Source organism: Pyxicephalus adspersus, chromosome 2, assembly GCF_032062135.1.
Source record: "Pyxicephalus adspersus chromosome 2, UCB_Pads_2.0, whole genome shotgun sequence".
NCBI lineage: Eukaryota > Metazoa > Chordata > Amphibia > Anura > Pyxicephalidae > Pyxicephalus > Pyxicephalus adspersus.
The window spans coordinates 106,295,607-106,315,720 of record NC_092859.1 but is presented as its reverse complement, the minus strand read 5'-3'; the positions used below and the strand labels follow the sequence as shown (position 1 = coordinate 106,315,720).

At 35.0% G+C, this 20,114-nt stretch overlaps 1 protein-coding gene across 1 annotated transcript in view; it reads left to right on the top strand.

The window, feature by feature from the left end:
- The window catches only part of SEMA3A (semaphorin 3A), a 135,715-nt gene that overhangs the window by 91,071 nt on the left and 24,530 nt on the right, over positions 1–20,114 (top strand). The window contains exons 7-14 of the mRNA XM_072399051.1: positions 2–105; positions 2,352–2,466; positions 3,047–3,116; positions 3,429–3,573; positions 5,910–6,129; positions 13,530–13,621; positions 16,144–16,185; positions 19,713–19,870. Coding sequence (XP_072255152.1) covers positions 2–105; positions 2,352–2,466; positions 3,047–3,116; positions 3,429–3,573; positions 5,910–6,129; positions 13,530–13,621; positions 16,144–16,185; positions 19,713–19,870 — 946 coding nt within the window. The remainder of the gene's footprint in view (position 1; positions 106–2,351; positions 2,467–3,046; positions 3,117–3,428; positions 3,574–5,909; positions 6,130–13,529; positions 13,622–16,143; positions 16,186–19,712; positions 19,871–20,114) is intronic.

Genomic DNA, 20,114 nt, shown 5'->3' with positions numbered 1-20,114 from the left:
GACAACCCAGAAGATGATAAAGTCTACTTTTTCTTTCGAGAAAATGCAATAGATGGTGAACATACTGGGAAGGCCACACATGCACGAATAGGACATCTATGCAAGGTAAAGCAAAAATGCTATCAGTCTGTGAATAACAAAAAAGGTGAAATGGTCCTTTTATATCTCTTTGCTAGATAATTGCACAAAACAAATTGCACATTTAAAGTTAAAATAAATAATGCATACATACTTGCAATGCCACTTGGAGCTTCAGCAACTAATTTTTTGTATTTATTATTAGCAGTCACCAAAGACACCTTTACGCTACAAAAAAGTGATTTTAAGCACAAAAAAAGTCAGCACAAACTCTTGCAGTTACTCCATAATAAGAGTACATCAAGTAAATAAGATAATAAGTTCCTGCAGTCCATAGTGCAATGATTCAGTTATTGTAATAGAATTAGGTCATCAAGCAACATTTTTCTACTTAAGGTGTTAGTTTATACAGACAAGCCTCCCATTAACATAATATTTCTCATATTCTGACATGTTAACAGTTGTTCTGTGATCATATACTTGTTGTACATATGTGCTTCGAGATTGTGTGTGTTCATTCCACCCAAAACTGCTTTGGGTTTGCAATTGCTAATTGTTTAGGAATTGAACCACCTAACAATTTGTTGCATTGCTTGGTTACTCCAAACTCTCCTGTTTTATAATTTCTTTATTTTATGTTACAATGAATGCAGCAGTAGGTGCTAGAACATGAATTCCTGTTCAAGGTACCACATGCATGTACAATACCAGTTTAAAGTGAATTGACCCTAATATGTCTAAATACTATTCTGTTCGAGTTTTAGGAGATGTTGGCTTAAATTTAAATTTAAACATTAGAACAAATGTGTGAGTTAGTGACATTTTATTCCACTCAACGATGATTTTGCATTACGATACAAGTTTGCAGAACCCACTTGACACAGGTTAAATGTGAGTCAGAAGTAGGTCAACTTTAGGTCAAGAGCACCTGTCAATAAATCTTGAATGATCTGAGAAGTGTCTCCAACTGATACCAAATGGATGTTGTTTACACAGGCTCTTAAAGTGTCCTAGGATGAAGTAGAGCCCTGGGTTAAATACATTCTAAACACACTCATGGTGAACTTTATTTTAGCCAGGTAAAAGCATAATGTCTAAAGGAAACATTTAAGTGTTCATCTTTAGTCAACTGCTAGCTAATAAGGCTATACCCACAGATTTCTTTTGTTTGTCCATATTGAATTAGCCAATTGCAGATGTACGAGTGCAGTTGTATCAAAAATTACCTGTTGGTACCATGAAATAAACCATTATCATCTACAGAACTAGCCTGTCTGACATGTTAATTTTCATATGGCTTATATCATAATGCCTCTGTGACTAGCATAACCTGATTTTTCTTATTTAGAGGTCACACAACGAACTCACATCAGAATAGAAACAAAACACACTACTCACTGCTGTGTTTTAGCCTGCTGAAGGCTTATACTTTAGGTTCGAAGAGTAACAATTATTTGGCAACAGTTTGCTGTCAACCATGTTTGCACTTTTCTCATAAAAATTCTTTGTATTACTTTTTAATAAGGGATTGAGTGCCAGATGTTCAAAGTGTTTTGGAGAAAAATACATATGTATTCTTATGCCCAATGGCATTTGAATATGTTATTCATCAAGAGGTCCTCAATAGTGTGTTCTGTGATGACAAAAAACACAAATCCATATGACCAACACATTTAGCAATCCTTTCCAAATGTGCAACAAAATGATTTTTTCTTTCCCTCGAGACTAAACACGCTAACAATATTGCTTGCAATGAAATTTATATCCAAGTTTAAATGTTACATTGTGGAACTATTCTATGAGCTAAGGAACATGTTTAATGCTTTTCATATTGAAATGGTTACATACAGAGCCAAACTGCAACAGATCGTAAGCTTTATTTTAGTTTATCAGTAAAAAATATCAGTCAAAGTTTTTCTCAATTAACCTAAAAAAAAGGTTAATTTTTTTCTCCGCAGAAACAATGCTTATAGCATTTTTGGTAGTGTTTGGTGGTGGTAAGGTTAAGCATTGAAATACATACTAGGACCTTAGTCTGCTTAGTCAGGGCTTTCTTTTTTCTATCCAAGCATAGCACATTTCTCTCATTGCCTGCTATTGCTTTAGGTGACATGGTCTTTTTTGACACTTTATTAGATGCAAATAATGACTAAAAGACTTGTTTGGTGGCTTATTAGGTAAGTGCATTGTTTTAATTATGCATACAATATTTTAGACTTGCTACCCTCCCCATCCCAAAATAAATCAATCTAATCCTATCTAATTGTTGGCAGAATGACTTTGGCGGACACAGAAGTCTTGTTAACAAATGGACAACATTCCTGAAGGCCAGATTGGTTTGCTCTGTACCCGGTCCTAATGGAATTGATACACATTTTGATGAATTGCGTAAGTATATTCACTTGAACATTGTTTTGATGTGTTTTTAACATACACTTGATTATCCAGTATTTGTAATATTCAGTTCTACTTAACCAGAATTTGCTGTATGCTAATGATTTGGTATTCTTTTAAAGAGTTACCTGTATATCAGATAATTTAAAAAATATATAAAGACTTGTCTTAAACAAAGTGCACAAAACTTCTAGGTATATGGCAACTATATAAGTGACACTTAACTTCACCGCCCAGGAGTTATCATTGGGTTCTGTCAATTGAAGGGCTTGTGTTCTGTCATTGAGGGGTGGAGAAAGTGTAGTTTTCTAATAGTTGCATTGGGATCTTTGTGTTGCCTGACAGTAGATTGTATGTCAGAGGAGATCTGGAAAGGGAATAGTATCTATGTGTATCATTGCCACCTGCTTCTTGCAAGTAATAAATGTGGAAACACTATGTAATGTTATTATTCATTTTCATAAAATATAGGGATTTCATTTAATGGATTTCATTTATGATGCAGTGAGAATGTTTATATGCTTGGTTTTCTGTTACAGAGAATTTATACTATCCATCTTTTTTTCTAATTTAGAGGATGTGTTTTTAATGAATTCAAAAGATCCTAAGAATCCAGTTGTCTATGCTGTTTTTACAACATCAAGGTATGTATAGCCTAGCTTTATAAAAATACAAAAAGCAGAGAGGATACCCAGAGGTGAGATTAGCTGCTGCAAGTAACACAGTTACAATTTAGAATAATCGTTTTGTGTTATTTATTTTCCTTTGGAATTTCACTATATCTTTTTGTAAAGCATGCTGGTGCAATTATAGGAACATGAAACTTGAAGTATAGAGGGTTCATTTATTGTTGTTATGCACTAGAATAAGGATAGTATGTTGTGTAAATGTATTTTAATCCCACCTTTTTATGCAGATAAAAAAATTGTTGATTCAGTTTTTTTCTGTGTTTTTAGTAATGTGTTCAAGGGTTCAGCTGTGTGCATGTACAGTTTGTCAGATGTACGAAGAGTTTTCCTGGGTCCATATGCTCACAGAGATGGTCCAAATTATCAATGGGTGCCATATCAAGGACGAGTTCCATACCCAAGGCCGGGAACTGTAAGTAAAATTGCAAGAAGCTGTCTACAGCAGTGATTCACATATTAAGGATACCAATGTATTACATGTGTCTATTCTCCAGCGGTATAAATGTTCCGTATAAAAAGACTCCGCTTATGCCTTGCAGCTGTTGGTTCAGATCAGACAGCTCGTCTAAAAATTGAATTACACCTGATACACAATTTGTATAAATAATTTACGATTGTAAACAAATCTGCACTTTTTAGAAGACAATGATAAAACTCCACAAAGTATGATTTGTATTACATATGATTTGCCTATATTGAGTTTATTTTATTAGTCAAACATACTTGCTTCTTGGCTAAAAAAAATTTCTGTTCTACGCTGTGAACCAGGTTTTCTGTAATCATTGCTTAACATGTTTCTGATTCCTGAATCAGTATTTTTGTTGTATCTGATTTACCTTAACTAGGCTAAAACATAGTAGAAGTCTAATAGGTGTACAAAACAGTAAATGGTGTTGGAGAACTTCCCAATAAAAGGACATTGCTTCAGAAAAATTTTGAAAGAAAATTGCAGACATATCGCAATAAACAGGTGTTAAAATGAAATATATATAATCTCCTTTTTAGTGTTTCAGGTTACTGTTTTCAGATTTCTGATTTATATGCATCTTTGAATGAACCATCTTTACATCAAAAAGCAATTGGCTTTTTCTTTGCTGGTTGAACAGAAGAGCCTTCTTATAACAGAAGATATTCATATATCTGATTCCATCACAAACCTCAAAACTAATAGGATTATTTCTGATTTTATGATAGTGGATGGAGCCATTATAAACTAATTCTGCACATCCAGTACTCATGTTTTCCAAAGGACATACTTGCAGGGTTTTTGCCATCATCAGTGCAGTGTATAAAAACCATGCCTTCTATGGAGTGGGGTTACAGCCCAATGGCAAAACATAGGCCAAAATGTTAGAGAGAAAAAAAAAAGAAACAAAAAAACCTTTTGCTGTTAGGAGTACTAGGCAAAAGGCTGTTATAGAATTATTTTAAATATGATGAATACTTTTGTTGTGTTAAGAATTCATTATTTTACCACTTCGATTGTAATTTAAATATAGAGGTGTAGTGGTAAACCAATTAGCTCTTCTGTTTGCTTGCCCTTCCTCTAGGTTAGCTCTGATTGGCTCAGTAGGCTAATAATTATCTCGGATTGGCTCAGTGGGCTATCCTCCCTCTCCTTGTACTGCTGTGTAGGCAATTACAGTAAACCCATGAAGACAAATATATTTACTAGTTCTAGCTAAAATATATTTAATAATGTTTTGTAAGATGAAGGCATTTTTGAATATTTTTTTAAATCTGCCTGCAGGTTAGTTTTAATCTAAAATATCCTAAATAAAGAGTTGCTCTTTAGCATCGAAAGGTAAAATGTCAGCTTGATAATCTTCTCAACAGATAGTGATGCCAGCTTGTTTGTGATGTTATTGATTTTTATTCCATTGCTACTTAAATATTAATAATGCTTAGGTCAAGGTTAAGACAAAGATGATTGATTTTTTTCTTCCCTATTGTTTTTTTTCTAACGAAATCTACACTTTCTCATTTAAATGTGTGTTTTATATTAGCTGTACTTTAAAATGTTCTATAATTATTGTATGCGGCCCATAAAGTGTATTTCTACACACAATCATTTTAATGCTGTGATTTCAGTTGTAAACTGAAGTGTTGCTCTATACATGACAGATGTCAATTTTCACTTGCATGTCAGTTAGTGTTAGAAAAAGTGTGTTTTGTGTATGTTGACCGTTACCAATTGCTGATTACTACATTTTTATGGGCATGATGGATCTAACCACAAAGTCCAATGGATCAAACCAACTTTGTAAAACAATAATATATTAGTTTAGATATGCACGGAGAAGAGAGAATTACAAAAATCAACTTGTGATACTGGTAACTGTTTGGATGTAATTGGCTATAAAGTAATTTACTATATTTAAAGATCTATTGGGCGGCAAAACCTTTTGGAGCAATCATGATATGCATAGTTTGGAGAAAAATACATATCAGGTGGACTTTTTTATTATGTAATTTAATGTATTTCACAAACTTTATTTGGTGCTTGGTGCTTTTTGGTTTACAATGAGAATGTGATCTCCTACCAGAATGCAGTGCTTGTGCCTAAGTGGTCAATTACAATGCCCATGCACTGTCATGTGAAAATGATGATAACCCTTTGAATGCTGAAACATATTCTGACATTGAAACACTACAAATAAGCTTATTCTTTAAAGGGTATTGCTAGCCCTAATAAACTTTTTTTCTCTAAATACCAACTGATGATTCATAGTTCTTGTTTCTTTTCAGTGTCCAAGCAAGACTTTTGGAGGCTTTGATTCAACAAAAGATCTCCCAGATGAAGTTATTACATTTGCTCGGAGCCATCCAGCTATGTATAACCCTGTATTCCCCATCAACAACCGTCCCATTATTATTAAAACAGAAGTTGATTATCAGTTTTCCCAGATAGTGGTTGACCGTGTGGAAGCAGAGGATGGCCAGTATGATGTAATGTTTATCGGAACAGGTACACGTTATTCCTTCATTTACTAGATTTACTTTCTAATAAATATTCTTGTTATGAAAAAGCATCGGGAAGTTTAAACTTCAGACTAAACAGGATAGTCCAAGTCGCTGGCAATAAATATGTATAAAAGGAATAGCTTAAATATTAGCACAAGGATGAGATCACAGTAAAGGGACGTGTGTTGGAAGGATCTGTTTCGTTCTGTGAGTGTGATATTATTGCTAAATGCCGCCATCAAAGAATGCAATTGGGTACTCAGGGTCAGTTTTCAGATTCCTGTGTTGTAAATCTCCTGACTCAGTTCAAATTGATGCCTGACATAAATCAGAAGAAAACTGAACGCTGGAGTTGAGGCTTTACTTCCTAACGTCTTACATCTGTGGGAAAGTCTACAGTTAGTTCAGGGAGAGGGCATTTGTGCATTGAGAATTAAAGTGTGAAATAATTTTTGGTATGGGTGTTATGGTGTTGAGCTCTTACAATTAGTTCCTTTTCTGCTAATCTGATTCTCTGGGAGCTATAAAACATTCTTTGTCGTTCTAATGTATTTTGACCTTACCAAAGGTCTTGGCACTAATACCTTCAGGATTTAAAGTCCTGAGTAACTAGAGCTACGCATGCTGTAATACTAAATGTAATTCAATTCACATATTATGTGTAGCACACATGATATAGCTAGCACCAAACCTGCTATATACTTCAAAGAAAATGCAGATACCGGGCCTACTCTGCAACCTTCATAAAGTATTTGATTTCTTTATTGGTGCTTACTGGGCCATCGTTCTTTACCTTTTCTACTGTCTTTTTTCATCTTTATTTGCTGACTTTCCTTTTGCGTTTGAGCTTTGTGTAGCTATCCTCAGTTTGGAATAGATATGTTGTAGGTCGAGGGACTGTGAGGTCTGCAGACATATGTAACATAGCGAAGAATTTGTGTGAGGCCCTGGGTGACAGATGTGGGAATTCACAAGTGAAAGCAGGTGATGACCGAGGAAATGTTTAGCAAGTCTTGCATGAGATGCTAGTATACTAGCAAACAGGCATTATGTCAGGACTAAAAAAAATCCTGCCATGTGCACAGCATGAAGGGGTTCTCTTTTTATTTTTAATTCTTGTATCCCCATTTTAAACCATAATAGGCTGCAAATGTTCTAGCTTTTGGATAAGTTCTATTATATGATCATGGTAATACTTTTTTTTTTATAGGTTTACAGGATTTTCTTCTAGATATATCACTAATCCAGGCAAGATAGGCATTTTTATTATTAATAGGAAGCTGATGTGCAGTAATACCAAGGACAGGAATTGATAAATCCACCCAGATCCTAAAAAAACAAGAGACCCCAATCTGCAAATCTTGAGTGTGTGCTGCTGGCTTTTGTAGTACTACGAAGTCCAATACTAATACTACTTTTTCTAATATTGTCATAGTGCTCACATTGTAACCTTATTCCCTAATAGGTAAATTATGCTGTCCCATGTCAAGACAAGCTTTACAGCTTGCATGTTGCCTGCAGACAATTCATAAATTCATGGTATATTAGAACAATGGAAGTCTTTAAACAGGTATTTCTTTGAAACTGACAGAAAAATTATGAAATATATTACAGAAAGTTCTAAGGCAGTGTACAGCTGTACAAATCCAAATGTTTTTTTTTCTTTGGATTGGATAGCCATGTCGTGTCTATCGGCACAGGCACTTGCCTTCCAGCCGGCTTACCAGAGTTAATGTCGATGAAACTTGTTACAATACATGTCTTATTGTTCCCAATTCTTCTAAGTAGCCTCATTACCAGTCATTTTCTCTCTCCTTTCCAAATACTTTAAATTAGTAATGATTATTAAAAACAAACCTTTATGTTGATGGTTTCGAAACCAATTGTGTAATGGTAGCGGGTAAGATGGTCATCCAAGTACCCAATAAGTTAAATTAATTGAAAAAAAATTTGTGGTTCTAACAAAGTGAACTGATGACCAAATGTGGAGAAAATTTATCATTACCACTTGAAGATTTAAATATGTACTTAAAAAAAAATGAGTGGTAGTAAATTCAATACTGAAAGTCAGCAACTAATAATAATAATCCTATCAATTTAAATATGAAAATGGCCTAATTGAATCTGTCCTTCTCCTCCACATTAGTTGGGCTAAAGCCAGCTGTTCATTGTCTCTTGTGAATAGGAAGTATATAATCCAAAGTGGACATGTCATGGATGCCAATGTATGGCCCTTCTTCCTTAGATAATCCCCATCAGTGTCAGGTCCTTAACTCCCAACATTTCAACAAGCTGTTTTAGTCAAAACAACTAAACTGGTGGTCTAAAGCTGGAGCTGCTGACTAAAAACATTTTCACTGGATAAAAAGCTTGGAAATATGTTATTTTAACCAGTTGGTAGCGTATGTCAGGAAATTAAATAAAAAAGATATATTTTGATTTCTGATTATGTGATCCATATGTTTCCTACCATAAGCACAAAAGTACCAGTACTGGTATAGGTATTTGCAAAGTGCAATCAATGTCTTGGTGGATCAGTTCCCTAAATATAAAGCTTGATGTTATAGTTCAAATAGTAGAAATGCATCTGTCATTAATATGAATTAATATCTCTTTTATCCTTTAGCAGAGCTCCAAACTGGAGGCTATTGATCTTTAAAGGCGTAGATGTTTTAATTTGTGTGAACGTTTTTGAAATTCTACTCTAACTTGATCTGTAACTCCGATACAGTTCAGCTTTGGTACCTGAGGCCTGATCAGTCTCCATAGTGATTAACTCAATTTACCTTTGACCTCCAATGTTTCTGCACATACAAGACCTGTGAAAAGTACCTTGTGTATTCTTTAGAGAGAATCAATTCATTTTAATTATGTGCCCAGAGGTTAGCTGTCAAATTTCATCCAATCCTTATCAAGGTCTACATCTGCACTGGAACATTTGCAAGTTAATAAGTGCTGAAAGTTTTCATTAAAATTTTTTTGTTCTTGACACATTTCTTTTTTGACCCTAAATCAAATCCAGTTCCCCAAAACTGCTCTTTCACAGTTCGCTTTATGACTCTGTTTTAGCCAATCATCATTTCACTTGTGGGAAGAATCCTATGCTGCAATATAAGCTTGCTGATGGATTGCTATTAATCATGGTAACATTTCAGAATTGTGTTAAATGATATGAACTTCTCCTGAACAGCTTGTTGGTACGAAGGCAATGTTGCCCACCCGGTGCTATTCCCGGGTGTGTTCAGCTGTCCTGTTCTCCTGGCACGGCAGGCTAAATTCAAGCTGTTTCTCTGGAATGACAGAGCTGCTTTGATCACAGATCAACAACAAAAATAAAAAAGCATGGATTGCACAGAGTGCTTTGTGTACAAAGAAAAACTCCCGCATGTTTCAGACCTAAATTATAATAAAAACATATAAACATAGTAAATACAACAACAAATAAATAGATAAAAATTATATATTGCCAGATAAAAGAATTGATTTATAGCATTAAAAAAAAGCATGGATATACCACAAAAAAACTGTATCCAATTGACATTGCAGAGTTGGATATTGGATTTTTTGCAATCAACAAATAGGAACTGTGCTTGGAAACGGAAGATTGCCAATACCAGTTGGGGCAGTTGACTAATCTAACCATACAGTTGCTAAAGGTCACCAAAAAAACCCCAAAGACTGAATAAAATCTTTAAATAGGGAACTGAATAAATTTAATGGTTTGGCTGCCATTCAGGAGCCACTTCCATTCCAGCAAGTTTACAGATAGCTAACCTTGTATAAGGAGCATATTCTTGGACTCCTGACCAATGGGGTGGTATCTTTGTAATTGGCAATTTGTGTTATCAGATGTAAAACTTGATGGAAGATTTTAATGGGATAGCAATCTAATGGAAGTTATTGATCCAGATTTTTGCTCTACGTAGTATTATGACTAAAATTAGAACCAATACCAGGTACTAATGGTGTTGAATCGGTTCTTCCATGATGTTCTGTATTCTAAGGTGGTCATGCCCATACGCCCACTGTAAATACATTTTGAGACTTTCATGAACACTTTGATAAAGCTAATACCATCCATATTCTTACTAAATTAGAAGATTTGAACATTTGTAAACGTTCATGTTGAGGAGTGGAACACAAATTGTTATGTCCTACTTCTTCATCCCTGAAATAGCTGGAGGTTGTTCTTCAGGAGGAATGGTGCAAAATTCCACTAGACACAACACAGGATTTGTATGATGACATTCCAAAAGGGACTAAAGCTGTTCTGCAGGCTAAAAGGTTGCCCAACTCATGGTTAAGTTCCTAGTTATACTGACAGCATTTCTTTAATAGGAATTTTTGTTTATTCTCTTTCTCTTTATTTCATATTGTATATGTTCCATAAATGTTTTTACTTGATTAGATCTATTTATTGATAGTTTTCACTTTTTGTGTGTTTTAGTAAATTGATTACTCTAAACTTGCGTGCTTGAGCATTTTATATATCTATTTGATTAAGAAATCAATGCATGGTAGAGGGCAAGTAAAAGCATATTATTGCCAAATCAAGGACAATCAAAATCCTACTGCTCTTGGTTAATGTGGTGGACTTTTTACGTCCTCTCTGTGCCCTGTTACTGGTATGGTCTTGATAATCTGGAATGCATGTCATATTTGAAGAACATAAAAAATTATTACCCTTCTTGTGTTGCACAGAACACCCACTTAAAAAATAATGACCTCCTGTACAGTTCCAACTGAAATGTTACAGGTTTTTAAACGGGCTTTTGATAACTGACCATACCTGCATGTTATTTTATTATATATCTGGGGTAGGAAGGGTAGAGGTCTTGTTTGTTAAATGTAAATGTTTTTGTAAATCATTTACATTAAAGTGTATATTAAGGATTTTTTCCATCTAAAATTGAATTTAATCAACTGAATTTGTGTAAGAACCACATTTGGCCATGCACCCTGCAGCCTCCTGAAAATATTTAATGGCCTTGCATGGCCTCTGACACCAATAGGTTGAGGGCCCAAGGTCATTTTTTACAGGAAAAGTCAAAGGTAGCACATAACTTCATCTACCTCGTGTTGAATGTACGGATTGTTTGTAGTTTTTTTACTGATTGATGTAGTTTTTGATGTATAAATGTACCTTCTGTTTATGCATTTTTACTATATGCTCAGCCTAAGTTGCAACAGGTTTTTTATTGAAAAGACTACTGGTTTATGGATAAAAACATGCATTAAGCAAAGAATAGTAAGCTAAAAATGTAGCATCAAATTAACAGGAGATTTTGAGTATATTACTATGAATTTACCAATGTTCAGTTTTTACATAGTGATGGTTTTGCAGAAAGCTGCACAATTTATTAGCCATAAAGTGCACAATAAAATGTCACTGTCAAAATAGCCCAAAAGGAATAAATGAAAAAAAACCCTTTTTTTCTGGATTATGTTACATAAAATGGAAAAATAGAGTTTGTTGTGTCGATAGTACTTTCAGCTTTTATTAGCTGGATATTAGGCTTTAAGGTCAGCTTGTAGGGGAATCTCTTCATCTGTCTGTCTTGTTTGCCATTGCCTACACTTTCAACATTAAATTTTATATTTGGAGACGGAAGACAACAACATTTTACAGGGCTTTAAAACAATGAAATGTGGATGTGTCAGATTATTGCTAAGTGCTGTACTTTGGACGGGAATGTAGCACAGTAAGGTTAATGAACTGCCTCCAGCATGCAGCTGCATAGGTTGTGAAGTGTAAATTTAGCCATACTCCAGGTTGACAAGTGCCTTCAAAGATCAACAAAGATGTTATCTGGACTTTTGTACATGTGATCCTCTCTTTTCTCTTGTACATTGTAGCACTTTAAAGACACTATAAAAATACACACAAAACATTAAATCAAACTTTAACATTTAACAGTTTAGAAGTGTACTGTACACATGATGCTGAAAATTATAAAATGACCAGTAAAGAACAGTTTTTTAATTTGTATCTTGGGTGTTTTTTTAATGTATTATGTTTTAAGACATTAAAAGTTTTTAATTCATATATTTGGGGATAATCACATAATCATAATGATCCTACATGAAGGATATGTGGCATACATACAGAATTTTAAACAATTGTAAACCTGCTTTTTTTGCTAACTAAAAATGTCATGAAAGACTATCATAAATATAAAAAAATTCTGTAATTTAATATAGCTAAGCCAGTAAATGATTTGATTTTCTCCAATGGGATTTCGTACATAGTTGTTTGCCTTAATAAATGCGAGATTGTGAATAATACACTTCTAAATTATGCAATGAGTAAAAAAAAATCATTGTAATAAGACATTTAACATGTTCTTGGTGACCGTATACATTGAGATATATTAGCGAAAATCTATTACATCATAAGATTAATCATATGTAACAGCTAATCCGTATTTCCTGGAAGTATGCAAAGCACTTGCAGAATTCCTTGCATATATCTAGTTATTTTTTAGAATGCCCTGAAGCATTTGGTGCTCTCGTGCACATATTACAGCTCTTAACCCGATCACCTTTTATACTCACCAAATGTAATGGCTGGCCCCATTACAAAATTTGCAGGTTGGATGTAGGAAAGGTGGAACCATTTGCTAGCTTTCTAACCTTTCATACAACATATGGGATTTGGGAGGCTCCATGGTTCTTTAAAACATTACTCTGAGTATATCTCCAGTTTGCTGTACATGTGTATATCTACAATTGACAAGAGATATACTTTTAGTGGAGTAGGAACAGAGAAAATGTAGACTTTCAGCAGAGTAGCAAGAGTCAAACTGACACATAGTTAATGGCAATGAGCTTCATCTTCATGCATCAAGGAACAAGTGTTACTTTTTATGTGTGGATTAAGATGCATTAATTTTCTCTGCTTTGTATTGATGAGGTATTTAAATTCATAGTAATTATTAGTTATGAAATGGCAAATATTTGGAATCAGGACCATCGTGATTTTAGTTACATTCTCGATCATTTAATAGTATTTTTTTGCAAAATATTTATTATTAATTTTTAGGTGTTTTTTTAAATGTTTGATTTCATGCAGGCTGTGTTCCTTTTTAATAATATAACACAATCCACAGTGTTGCGCTTTTACATATGATGTTAATAACTGGTTTCTGACTTTGGCCTCGCTTCTGTATGTTCGGGAATAGAGTTGACAATGATTGATTTTTTGTGGTCTGAAAGCGTCCAATGCAAATAGAAGAATAGAGTAACATTTGTTTTTATTCATTGGTCTTAATAACCGCTCATAGGGACCACCCTTTTTAAAAATAAGCTTGCTGAATTGTACACATTATTTGCATGGTTTGCACCTATGATAACAGAGAACATGTAAAGTAATGCATACTTTGTTCTTTATTTTCCCTTTCAAAGATATGGGGACAGTTCTGAAGGTTGTTTCTGTTCCCAAGGAAACTTGGCATGACTTGGAAGAAGTGCTTTTGGAAGAAATGACTGTATTTAGGGTGAGTATAATCAAATATTTTCTAGTGCAAATAATGGTCGCTAAAAACATATATAAATCTGAAGCTTTGCTTTTTTGTTTAAACATAAGCAATCATTCTGACAAAAATAAAGATATCAAGCTAAGTTTAACCAAGACAAAGCTGGGTGTTTTTGAAAAAAAAAAAAAGGTGGGGACAGGTTCGAGGGTCTCCACCCTTGCCCACGTGACTTCCCTTAATAGTGTAGGGTTCTAGTATTAAGAGAAAGTGTGTCACATCTTGTCTCCAAAATAATATGGATAATGGGGCATTTTGCAATGGAATCTGGAAACCCCTTTTAAAAAAACCACGTCCTGATAGCTGCCCAATCATCCACGGGAATTAATACAGGGTACACAAACTCCTAGATTGTAAGCTCTACGGGTCAGGGTTCTCTCCTCCTGTGTCACTGTCTGTATCTGGCTGGCATCCTACGGTATTGAATGTACAGCGTTGCGTAATATGTTGGCTCTATATATAAATACTGTATATTAATAATTAACAACAGTAATAATAACAAATATGTAAATAAATCCTTTATTAAAATAAAAACCCAACACATACTTGATGAGCCAGTGTAATATATGATATAGCTCAACACTATACTTCAAACACATTTGTTTAATTCTGTTGCCGTTTTTTTAACATATGTTTTAAGGTAATTGGACCGATATTTATGTTTTACAGGTGCTAGCTTAGGAGAATGTGCTGTATCTTGTGCATTCTGTTAAATAGTTGTCATAGTAACAAACCTACATGCTTTTGCAATTTCCGATCTTTCTAATAATTATCACTTATTTTTAGTGGAAGTAATTGGCTATCTGCAAGAAGCACCAATGGTGGAACATATTGTTTTGTGCCCAGGGCTTGAGAGACATTAACTATGTATTAGAATAACCTTCAACATTTGTATTCGAAACGCGTTTCCCATGTGCCTTTATACATACATTTTATATAACAAACTTGTACTAGGCCTATTTAGTGTGTTGGTGGAATCAACGTTAATCTTTAGAGCGCGGTCTAAAAAAAAAGATAGCATTTTCTGTAGTTATATATTATAAAGGTGCATGGTTATGTAATATATTTGTATATGCAGTACATTCACTCTGAGACAGTCACCAGTTACACCAAACTGAGCTGCTGCAATAGACATCATGGAATTGATAGTGCTTCCTACAAAAACATGGTTAAACAGAATTACAAATCTGCTGACAGCTAAAATGGTTACCGGTATTTTGCCATTTGCCAGGAGTTGAGCTTTTAAGAAAAATTGGTTGGATCAAAGCTTTCTGCATTATACCTCTCATATGTCATTTCAGAAAAACAATTCTGTTTAAAGACCCTGGGGTAACAAGTCCAACATATGTGAAAGAATTGCAATGTCTTCGCTATTACTGTTAGGGGTGATTCCCTTTGACTCCCTATGACATTAGGTTGCTAAGGATGGGGAGGCATAACCATGTAATGATTGATGTATGTATATGTGTGTTTGTGTTTCTATGTTTGCATATATATATAAAGATATATATTTATATAAATATATATAATATTTATGATAAAAAAAGAATATTTATATATAAAGCCATCATATTATGCAGCACGGTGCAATAAATAGGGGTTGCAAATGACGCACAGTGAAACAGGAGGAGGAAAGGACCCTGTCGGAAAGAGCTTACAATAGCAGGGGAGATATGGATTGGTGGATGAGTAGTGAGGGTTTTAAGAGACAGAAGAAGGTGGGTAGGCAAGTTTGAAAAAGTGGGTTTTGGGTGCTCTTTGAGCAGAAAGTAGGAGCAAGTCGAATAGAATGTGGAAGACCATTCCAGAGAGTCAGGGCAGCTCAAGAAAAGTCTTGAAGCCATGCATGTGAAGATCTTATAAGATAGGATATCATTAGTAGGTCATTTGAGGAACAAAGAGAGTGGCTAGGGGTGTATTATTTATATCCGTCAAAAAGGTAAGTTGTACAAGAACTGTGGACGCAGCCAAAGCACAGGAGCTTGAATTTGATTCGAAAGTGAAATAGAAGCCAGGTAAGAGATCTACAAAGAGATGCAGCAAAAGAGGAGCGGTAGGAAGGATGGATGAGTCTTGGTGCAGCCTTCATAATAGATTGTAGTGGATAGAGTCGGGTTAGTGGAATACCAGAGAGGAGGATGTTACCGTAGTCCAGACTAGAGATGATAGGAGCGTGTACAAGGAGTTTTGTGGTCTCTGGGAACAGGTAGGGGCAAATTTTGGAGATGTTGTGCAGGTGAAAGTGACAGGACGTGGAAATATTCTGAATATGAGGGGCAAATGAGAGGGCGGATTCAGAGGTGATGATAGTGAAGAGTTCTGCAAAGCATCCACTTAGACTTCAGCAATTTTTATAATTAAGGGTTGGATTGCTGAAACTTCAATCACCTTTCTAGTTTTGGCACATAAGCTTCATTGTGTCCTTTGGTCATAATATCATAATAAAAAGTTACTTTATGCTAACCTGGTTTTTTTTCTCTCTACAGGAGCCTACTGTTATTACAGCCATGGAGATTTCCACAAAGCAAGTATGCAATGGCTTTTAAAATAATTTCTATATTTCTTGTGTCCTACACCACAATATGTCAATAGAGAAAAGTTGTGTTGGATACTTGTACTGGAATTTATGTTTGTACTAAAGTGTAACAAAAAATTAGTATATTTATATTTCATTGAATATATGATGATACATTTCAGTATTTTAGTGAACTATATATAGATATTTACCATTCTAGTAAAAGTGCATGTTGTTCCTTGTTATGTTCAGAGCCACAAAAAACCTACAGCCTATGCATCTTCTTTTACAATGATAATAGAAATGAACATATAGTTATGGCACTGGGACCTATGGCAGTAAATATAATCTAGCTATCAATTCTAAGTCAGTCATACAAAACATAATCATCCTTCATGCCTACCTAAAGCAAACCTATAAAACTGTCATCATGTTAAATCTGACTGTGCAGTAAAAAAAAAGGATAATCAATTATGTAAGTAGCTTCTATTGTTACCTGTTCCCTCTTAAGGTGCGTACACAGTTCCAATTTTTATCGTTCAAAACGAACGACGAACGAACGTCGAACGATCGATTGGGCAAAAATCTTTCGTAAAAAAAGTAACCAACGACGTCGACGAACGAGGAAAGTCGTTGGAAACGAACGACCGGAGGAAAGTCGTTGGAAACGAACGACCGGACCGGCGGATCGGATTGGACGACGATCGTTGAACATCGTTCGTGTGTACGATCGTTCGTTGATCGTCCATGGTCTGAGCATGCGTAATGTACGAACGTTCGTTCACTTTCCAGTCGTGCACATAGTTCCTCTATCGCTCAAACGATCGTATCTATTGTGTGTACAATATCTATGAACGATCGTGTCGTTATCTCTATGTGCGGGATCGGTGCTATACGATCGTTCGTAGATATCATGCAGGATCGTTCGTCGTTGGTTTTCCAACGATAATAATTGGAAGTGTGTACGTAGCTTTAGTTGCTGTTCTTCAGTTTTGGTTAGTGAGAACGCCCAGCATAGTAGTAGGTCAATAGTACGGTCTAAAAGGTGGTGGGCAGAGCCAGATTTGTAAAGTAGGGCTCTGTGCATTAAAGCTCCAAAATGTCTGGTTTTTTGGTATGCTCTTCAGACATTTGGTACACTGTACTTTGAATATGGCAAAGTGTTGGTATAGGAGAATAAAATAAATGAGGAACTATATTAAATGGTAATTTTTAATTCTACAAAACAATAGAGTAATAACAAGTTAACAATAATTCATGGTTGTCTCCATGGTGTATTGTGTTTTAAAATAAATGTAATTATTTTGAAAACTTTCTATAAACAGAACTTATTCTAATTGGTTTACTGCTTCATTACAACGTTCTCTTTAATAATTTAGGTGGATGTAAGATGTGCAATGGGTAGTACCCAACAACAACCAACTAACTTCAGGTTACAGTCAGTTTTAATAACGCCCAGTTGGTTTCTACTGTTTAATTTAGCACTTTACAAGTCACAATTTGTTTCAAATGTGTTTTAGCATATTTTTATAATGAAAATATGTAATATCAGACTGCTTACTTCAAACTGCACAATAACATGACGCAGTAAGGTCAGGAATTGAGCTTAAGAAGTAGACTAGATATGTATGTTAAATCATTAACTGTGAATGTAGCCTGTTTATCTATGTATTTTTAAACTTGGAAAGCAAATCCTAAGTTAGACATTAAATGTTCTGCTGTCCCTTGATAGTTTCTTTTCACGCTCAAATGCAGTTTTCTCAAATTCCAGATGAAGTTATGCATAATACATAGCCAAAACAATGCAGCAAAGAATTTATTTTAAATAAAGACAACAGTAAATCTGTCACTTAGATTTTCTGCTGTCGCACAATACAAATGATCACATATTAGGCCCTAATAGGAATTATTTCTATGGCATACAATTCCAGGATGAATATTTGGGCACATTGTTATGGAAGCATATTACAGACATTTAAACAAATGCTACAGCACAGTTTGGAAACAGCTTGTGCAAAGCATATGGGCTCTTTTTTCTGTCTGTTTGAGTTAATTGTGTTTGGCAAAGAAACATGTTTTATTTGAGTGGAGATGGGGATGGATCTGTTGTGCTGGCAGAAGTACAGTTAAATGCATCAAAATCTATATACTTTGCACAACCCCAGAAACAATAAAAAAAGCTACATGCCTGCTGATTTTCTGCCTTTAAAAGTCCTAAATTCAAGTGAAAAAGGACTGCTTCTCTCACATTGATGGAAAATGTAAATCATTCTTTCCAGACACTGGATTTAGACACAATTCAGAGTACAACTTCTGGTTTTTAGCATACTTTAATAAAATTATCATAATTGCATTATCATTGTTCCAAAATCAAAATGCTTGTAGTGAACATTACTTTTATTACTTGCCAGGAAACAACTTCTACACTAGAAGAACTGTTTTTTCATAGTTATATTTATAATTAATTTTACCACTAATGTGATCATTATTTTTTTGTGGCATATTTCTTTCTGTAGCATAAAAGATGCTGTAGCTGGAGGTATGAGTATGCAGTATGAGTATGAAGGGGTTATTTTCCCTTGAGTATGGGTTGTGCCAAATCTCAAATCTTCCTGGGTCAATAGAAATGTGTATATTTTAGTTGTGCTGATTTTTATTGGGATTTTTATGTAATCCTATAAAGAGATTTACCACTGTGCTGACTACATCTCTCTATGCAGAAGACATTCTATAGCAGGGGTGCTCACACTTTTTTGGCTTGGGAGCTACTTTTAAAATGACTAAGTCAAAATGATCTACCAACAATAAAAATGCTAAACATATATTTATTTATTTATATATATACCAAGTATGACACATAAGTGACTGGAGCTAATGAGATATTGAATGGCAGAACATTGCACAGACATTGCACTACAAGACTATAGGGACAGGAAAGCTACAGTTCACCTGTCATAGGAGAATGATGTGCTGCACAAGAAAAAGACCTGCTAATCTGTACAAAGGTATCTCGGTAATTGAACCCTGACACCGAGTCCAAACTGACTGGGCTGCCCAGCACTGCTCACCTCAGACTGCCCTCCCATCCTCTCTGCCTCCCTCCCCACTCCCCGCTGTTACACGGAGCCTTCTCACGCATGCACTGAGAGACATCCCCAACACCCCTATAGACGGTACAGCAGGGCTGCTGGTAAACAGCAGGAAGGGGTAAGGCAGGGCTCCACGATTGACTCGCATTGCCTTTGCGATCGAACAGTAGATTGCCATCAACGTTTTGGGCACCCCTGCACTATAGGATATAATTTAAGTTTAACTAGTTGGAGTTTTTTTTTTTTTTGGTCATCAATATTGGTTGCAGAAAATTTGAGTAATAAAATTATTTGAAATATAAATAAACAAAACTTGCTGTTTTTTATTTTTTATTATGTTTATATTCTCAAATCATTGGTAACGTTATGCTGAACCAGAAGAGAAATTGTAATCTAGCTTGCAGTTATCATAACCAACTTTTTTCTTTTTTTTTTAATGTCTACTTTACAGCAACAACTGTACGTTGGCTCCCCTGCTGGAGTTTCCCAGCTCCCTTTACACCGCTGTGATGTTTATGGAAAAGCATGTGCTGAATGTTGTCTTGCCAGGGACCCCTATTGTGCCTGGGATGGTTCTTCATGCTCCCGCTACTTTCCAACTGCTAAAAGGTGATAACCTTTAAGACATACTGCTTATTGTATTAGCCTGTTGAGTATAACGCTGTGTGCTTCCTTTACATTCTTCTGACATGTCATAATCTCCATAACATATGGGGCTGTGGTGGTAAAAGGAAAAGCAAACAAAGGCAGATGGTATGTATTAAATTTTATTTTGTGGCATGAGATTATGTGCCTTTTGCCCTGAGGTTGCCTAGATTTTTGTTTTATGACAGCAATAGTATTAGGAGTAATA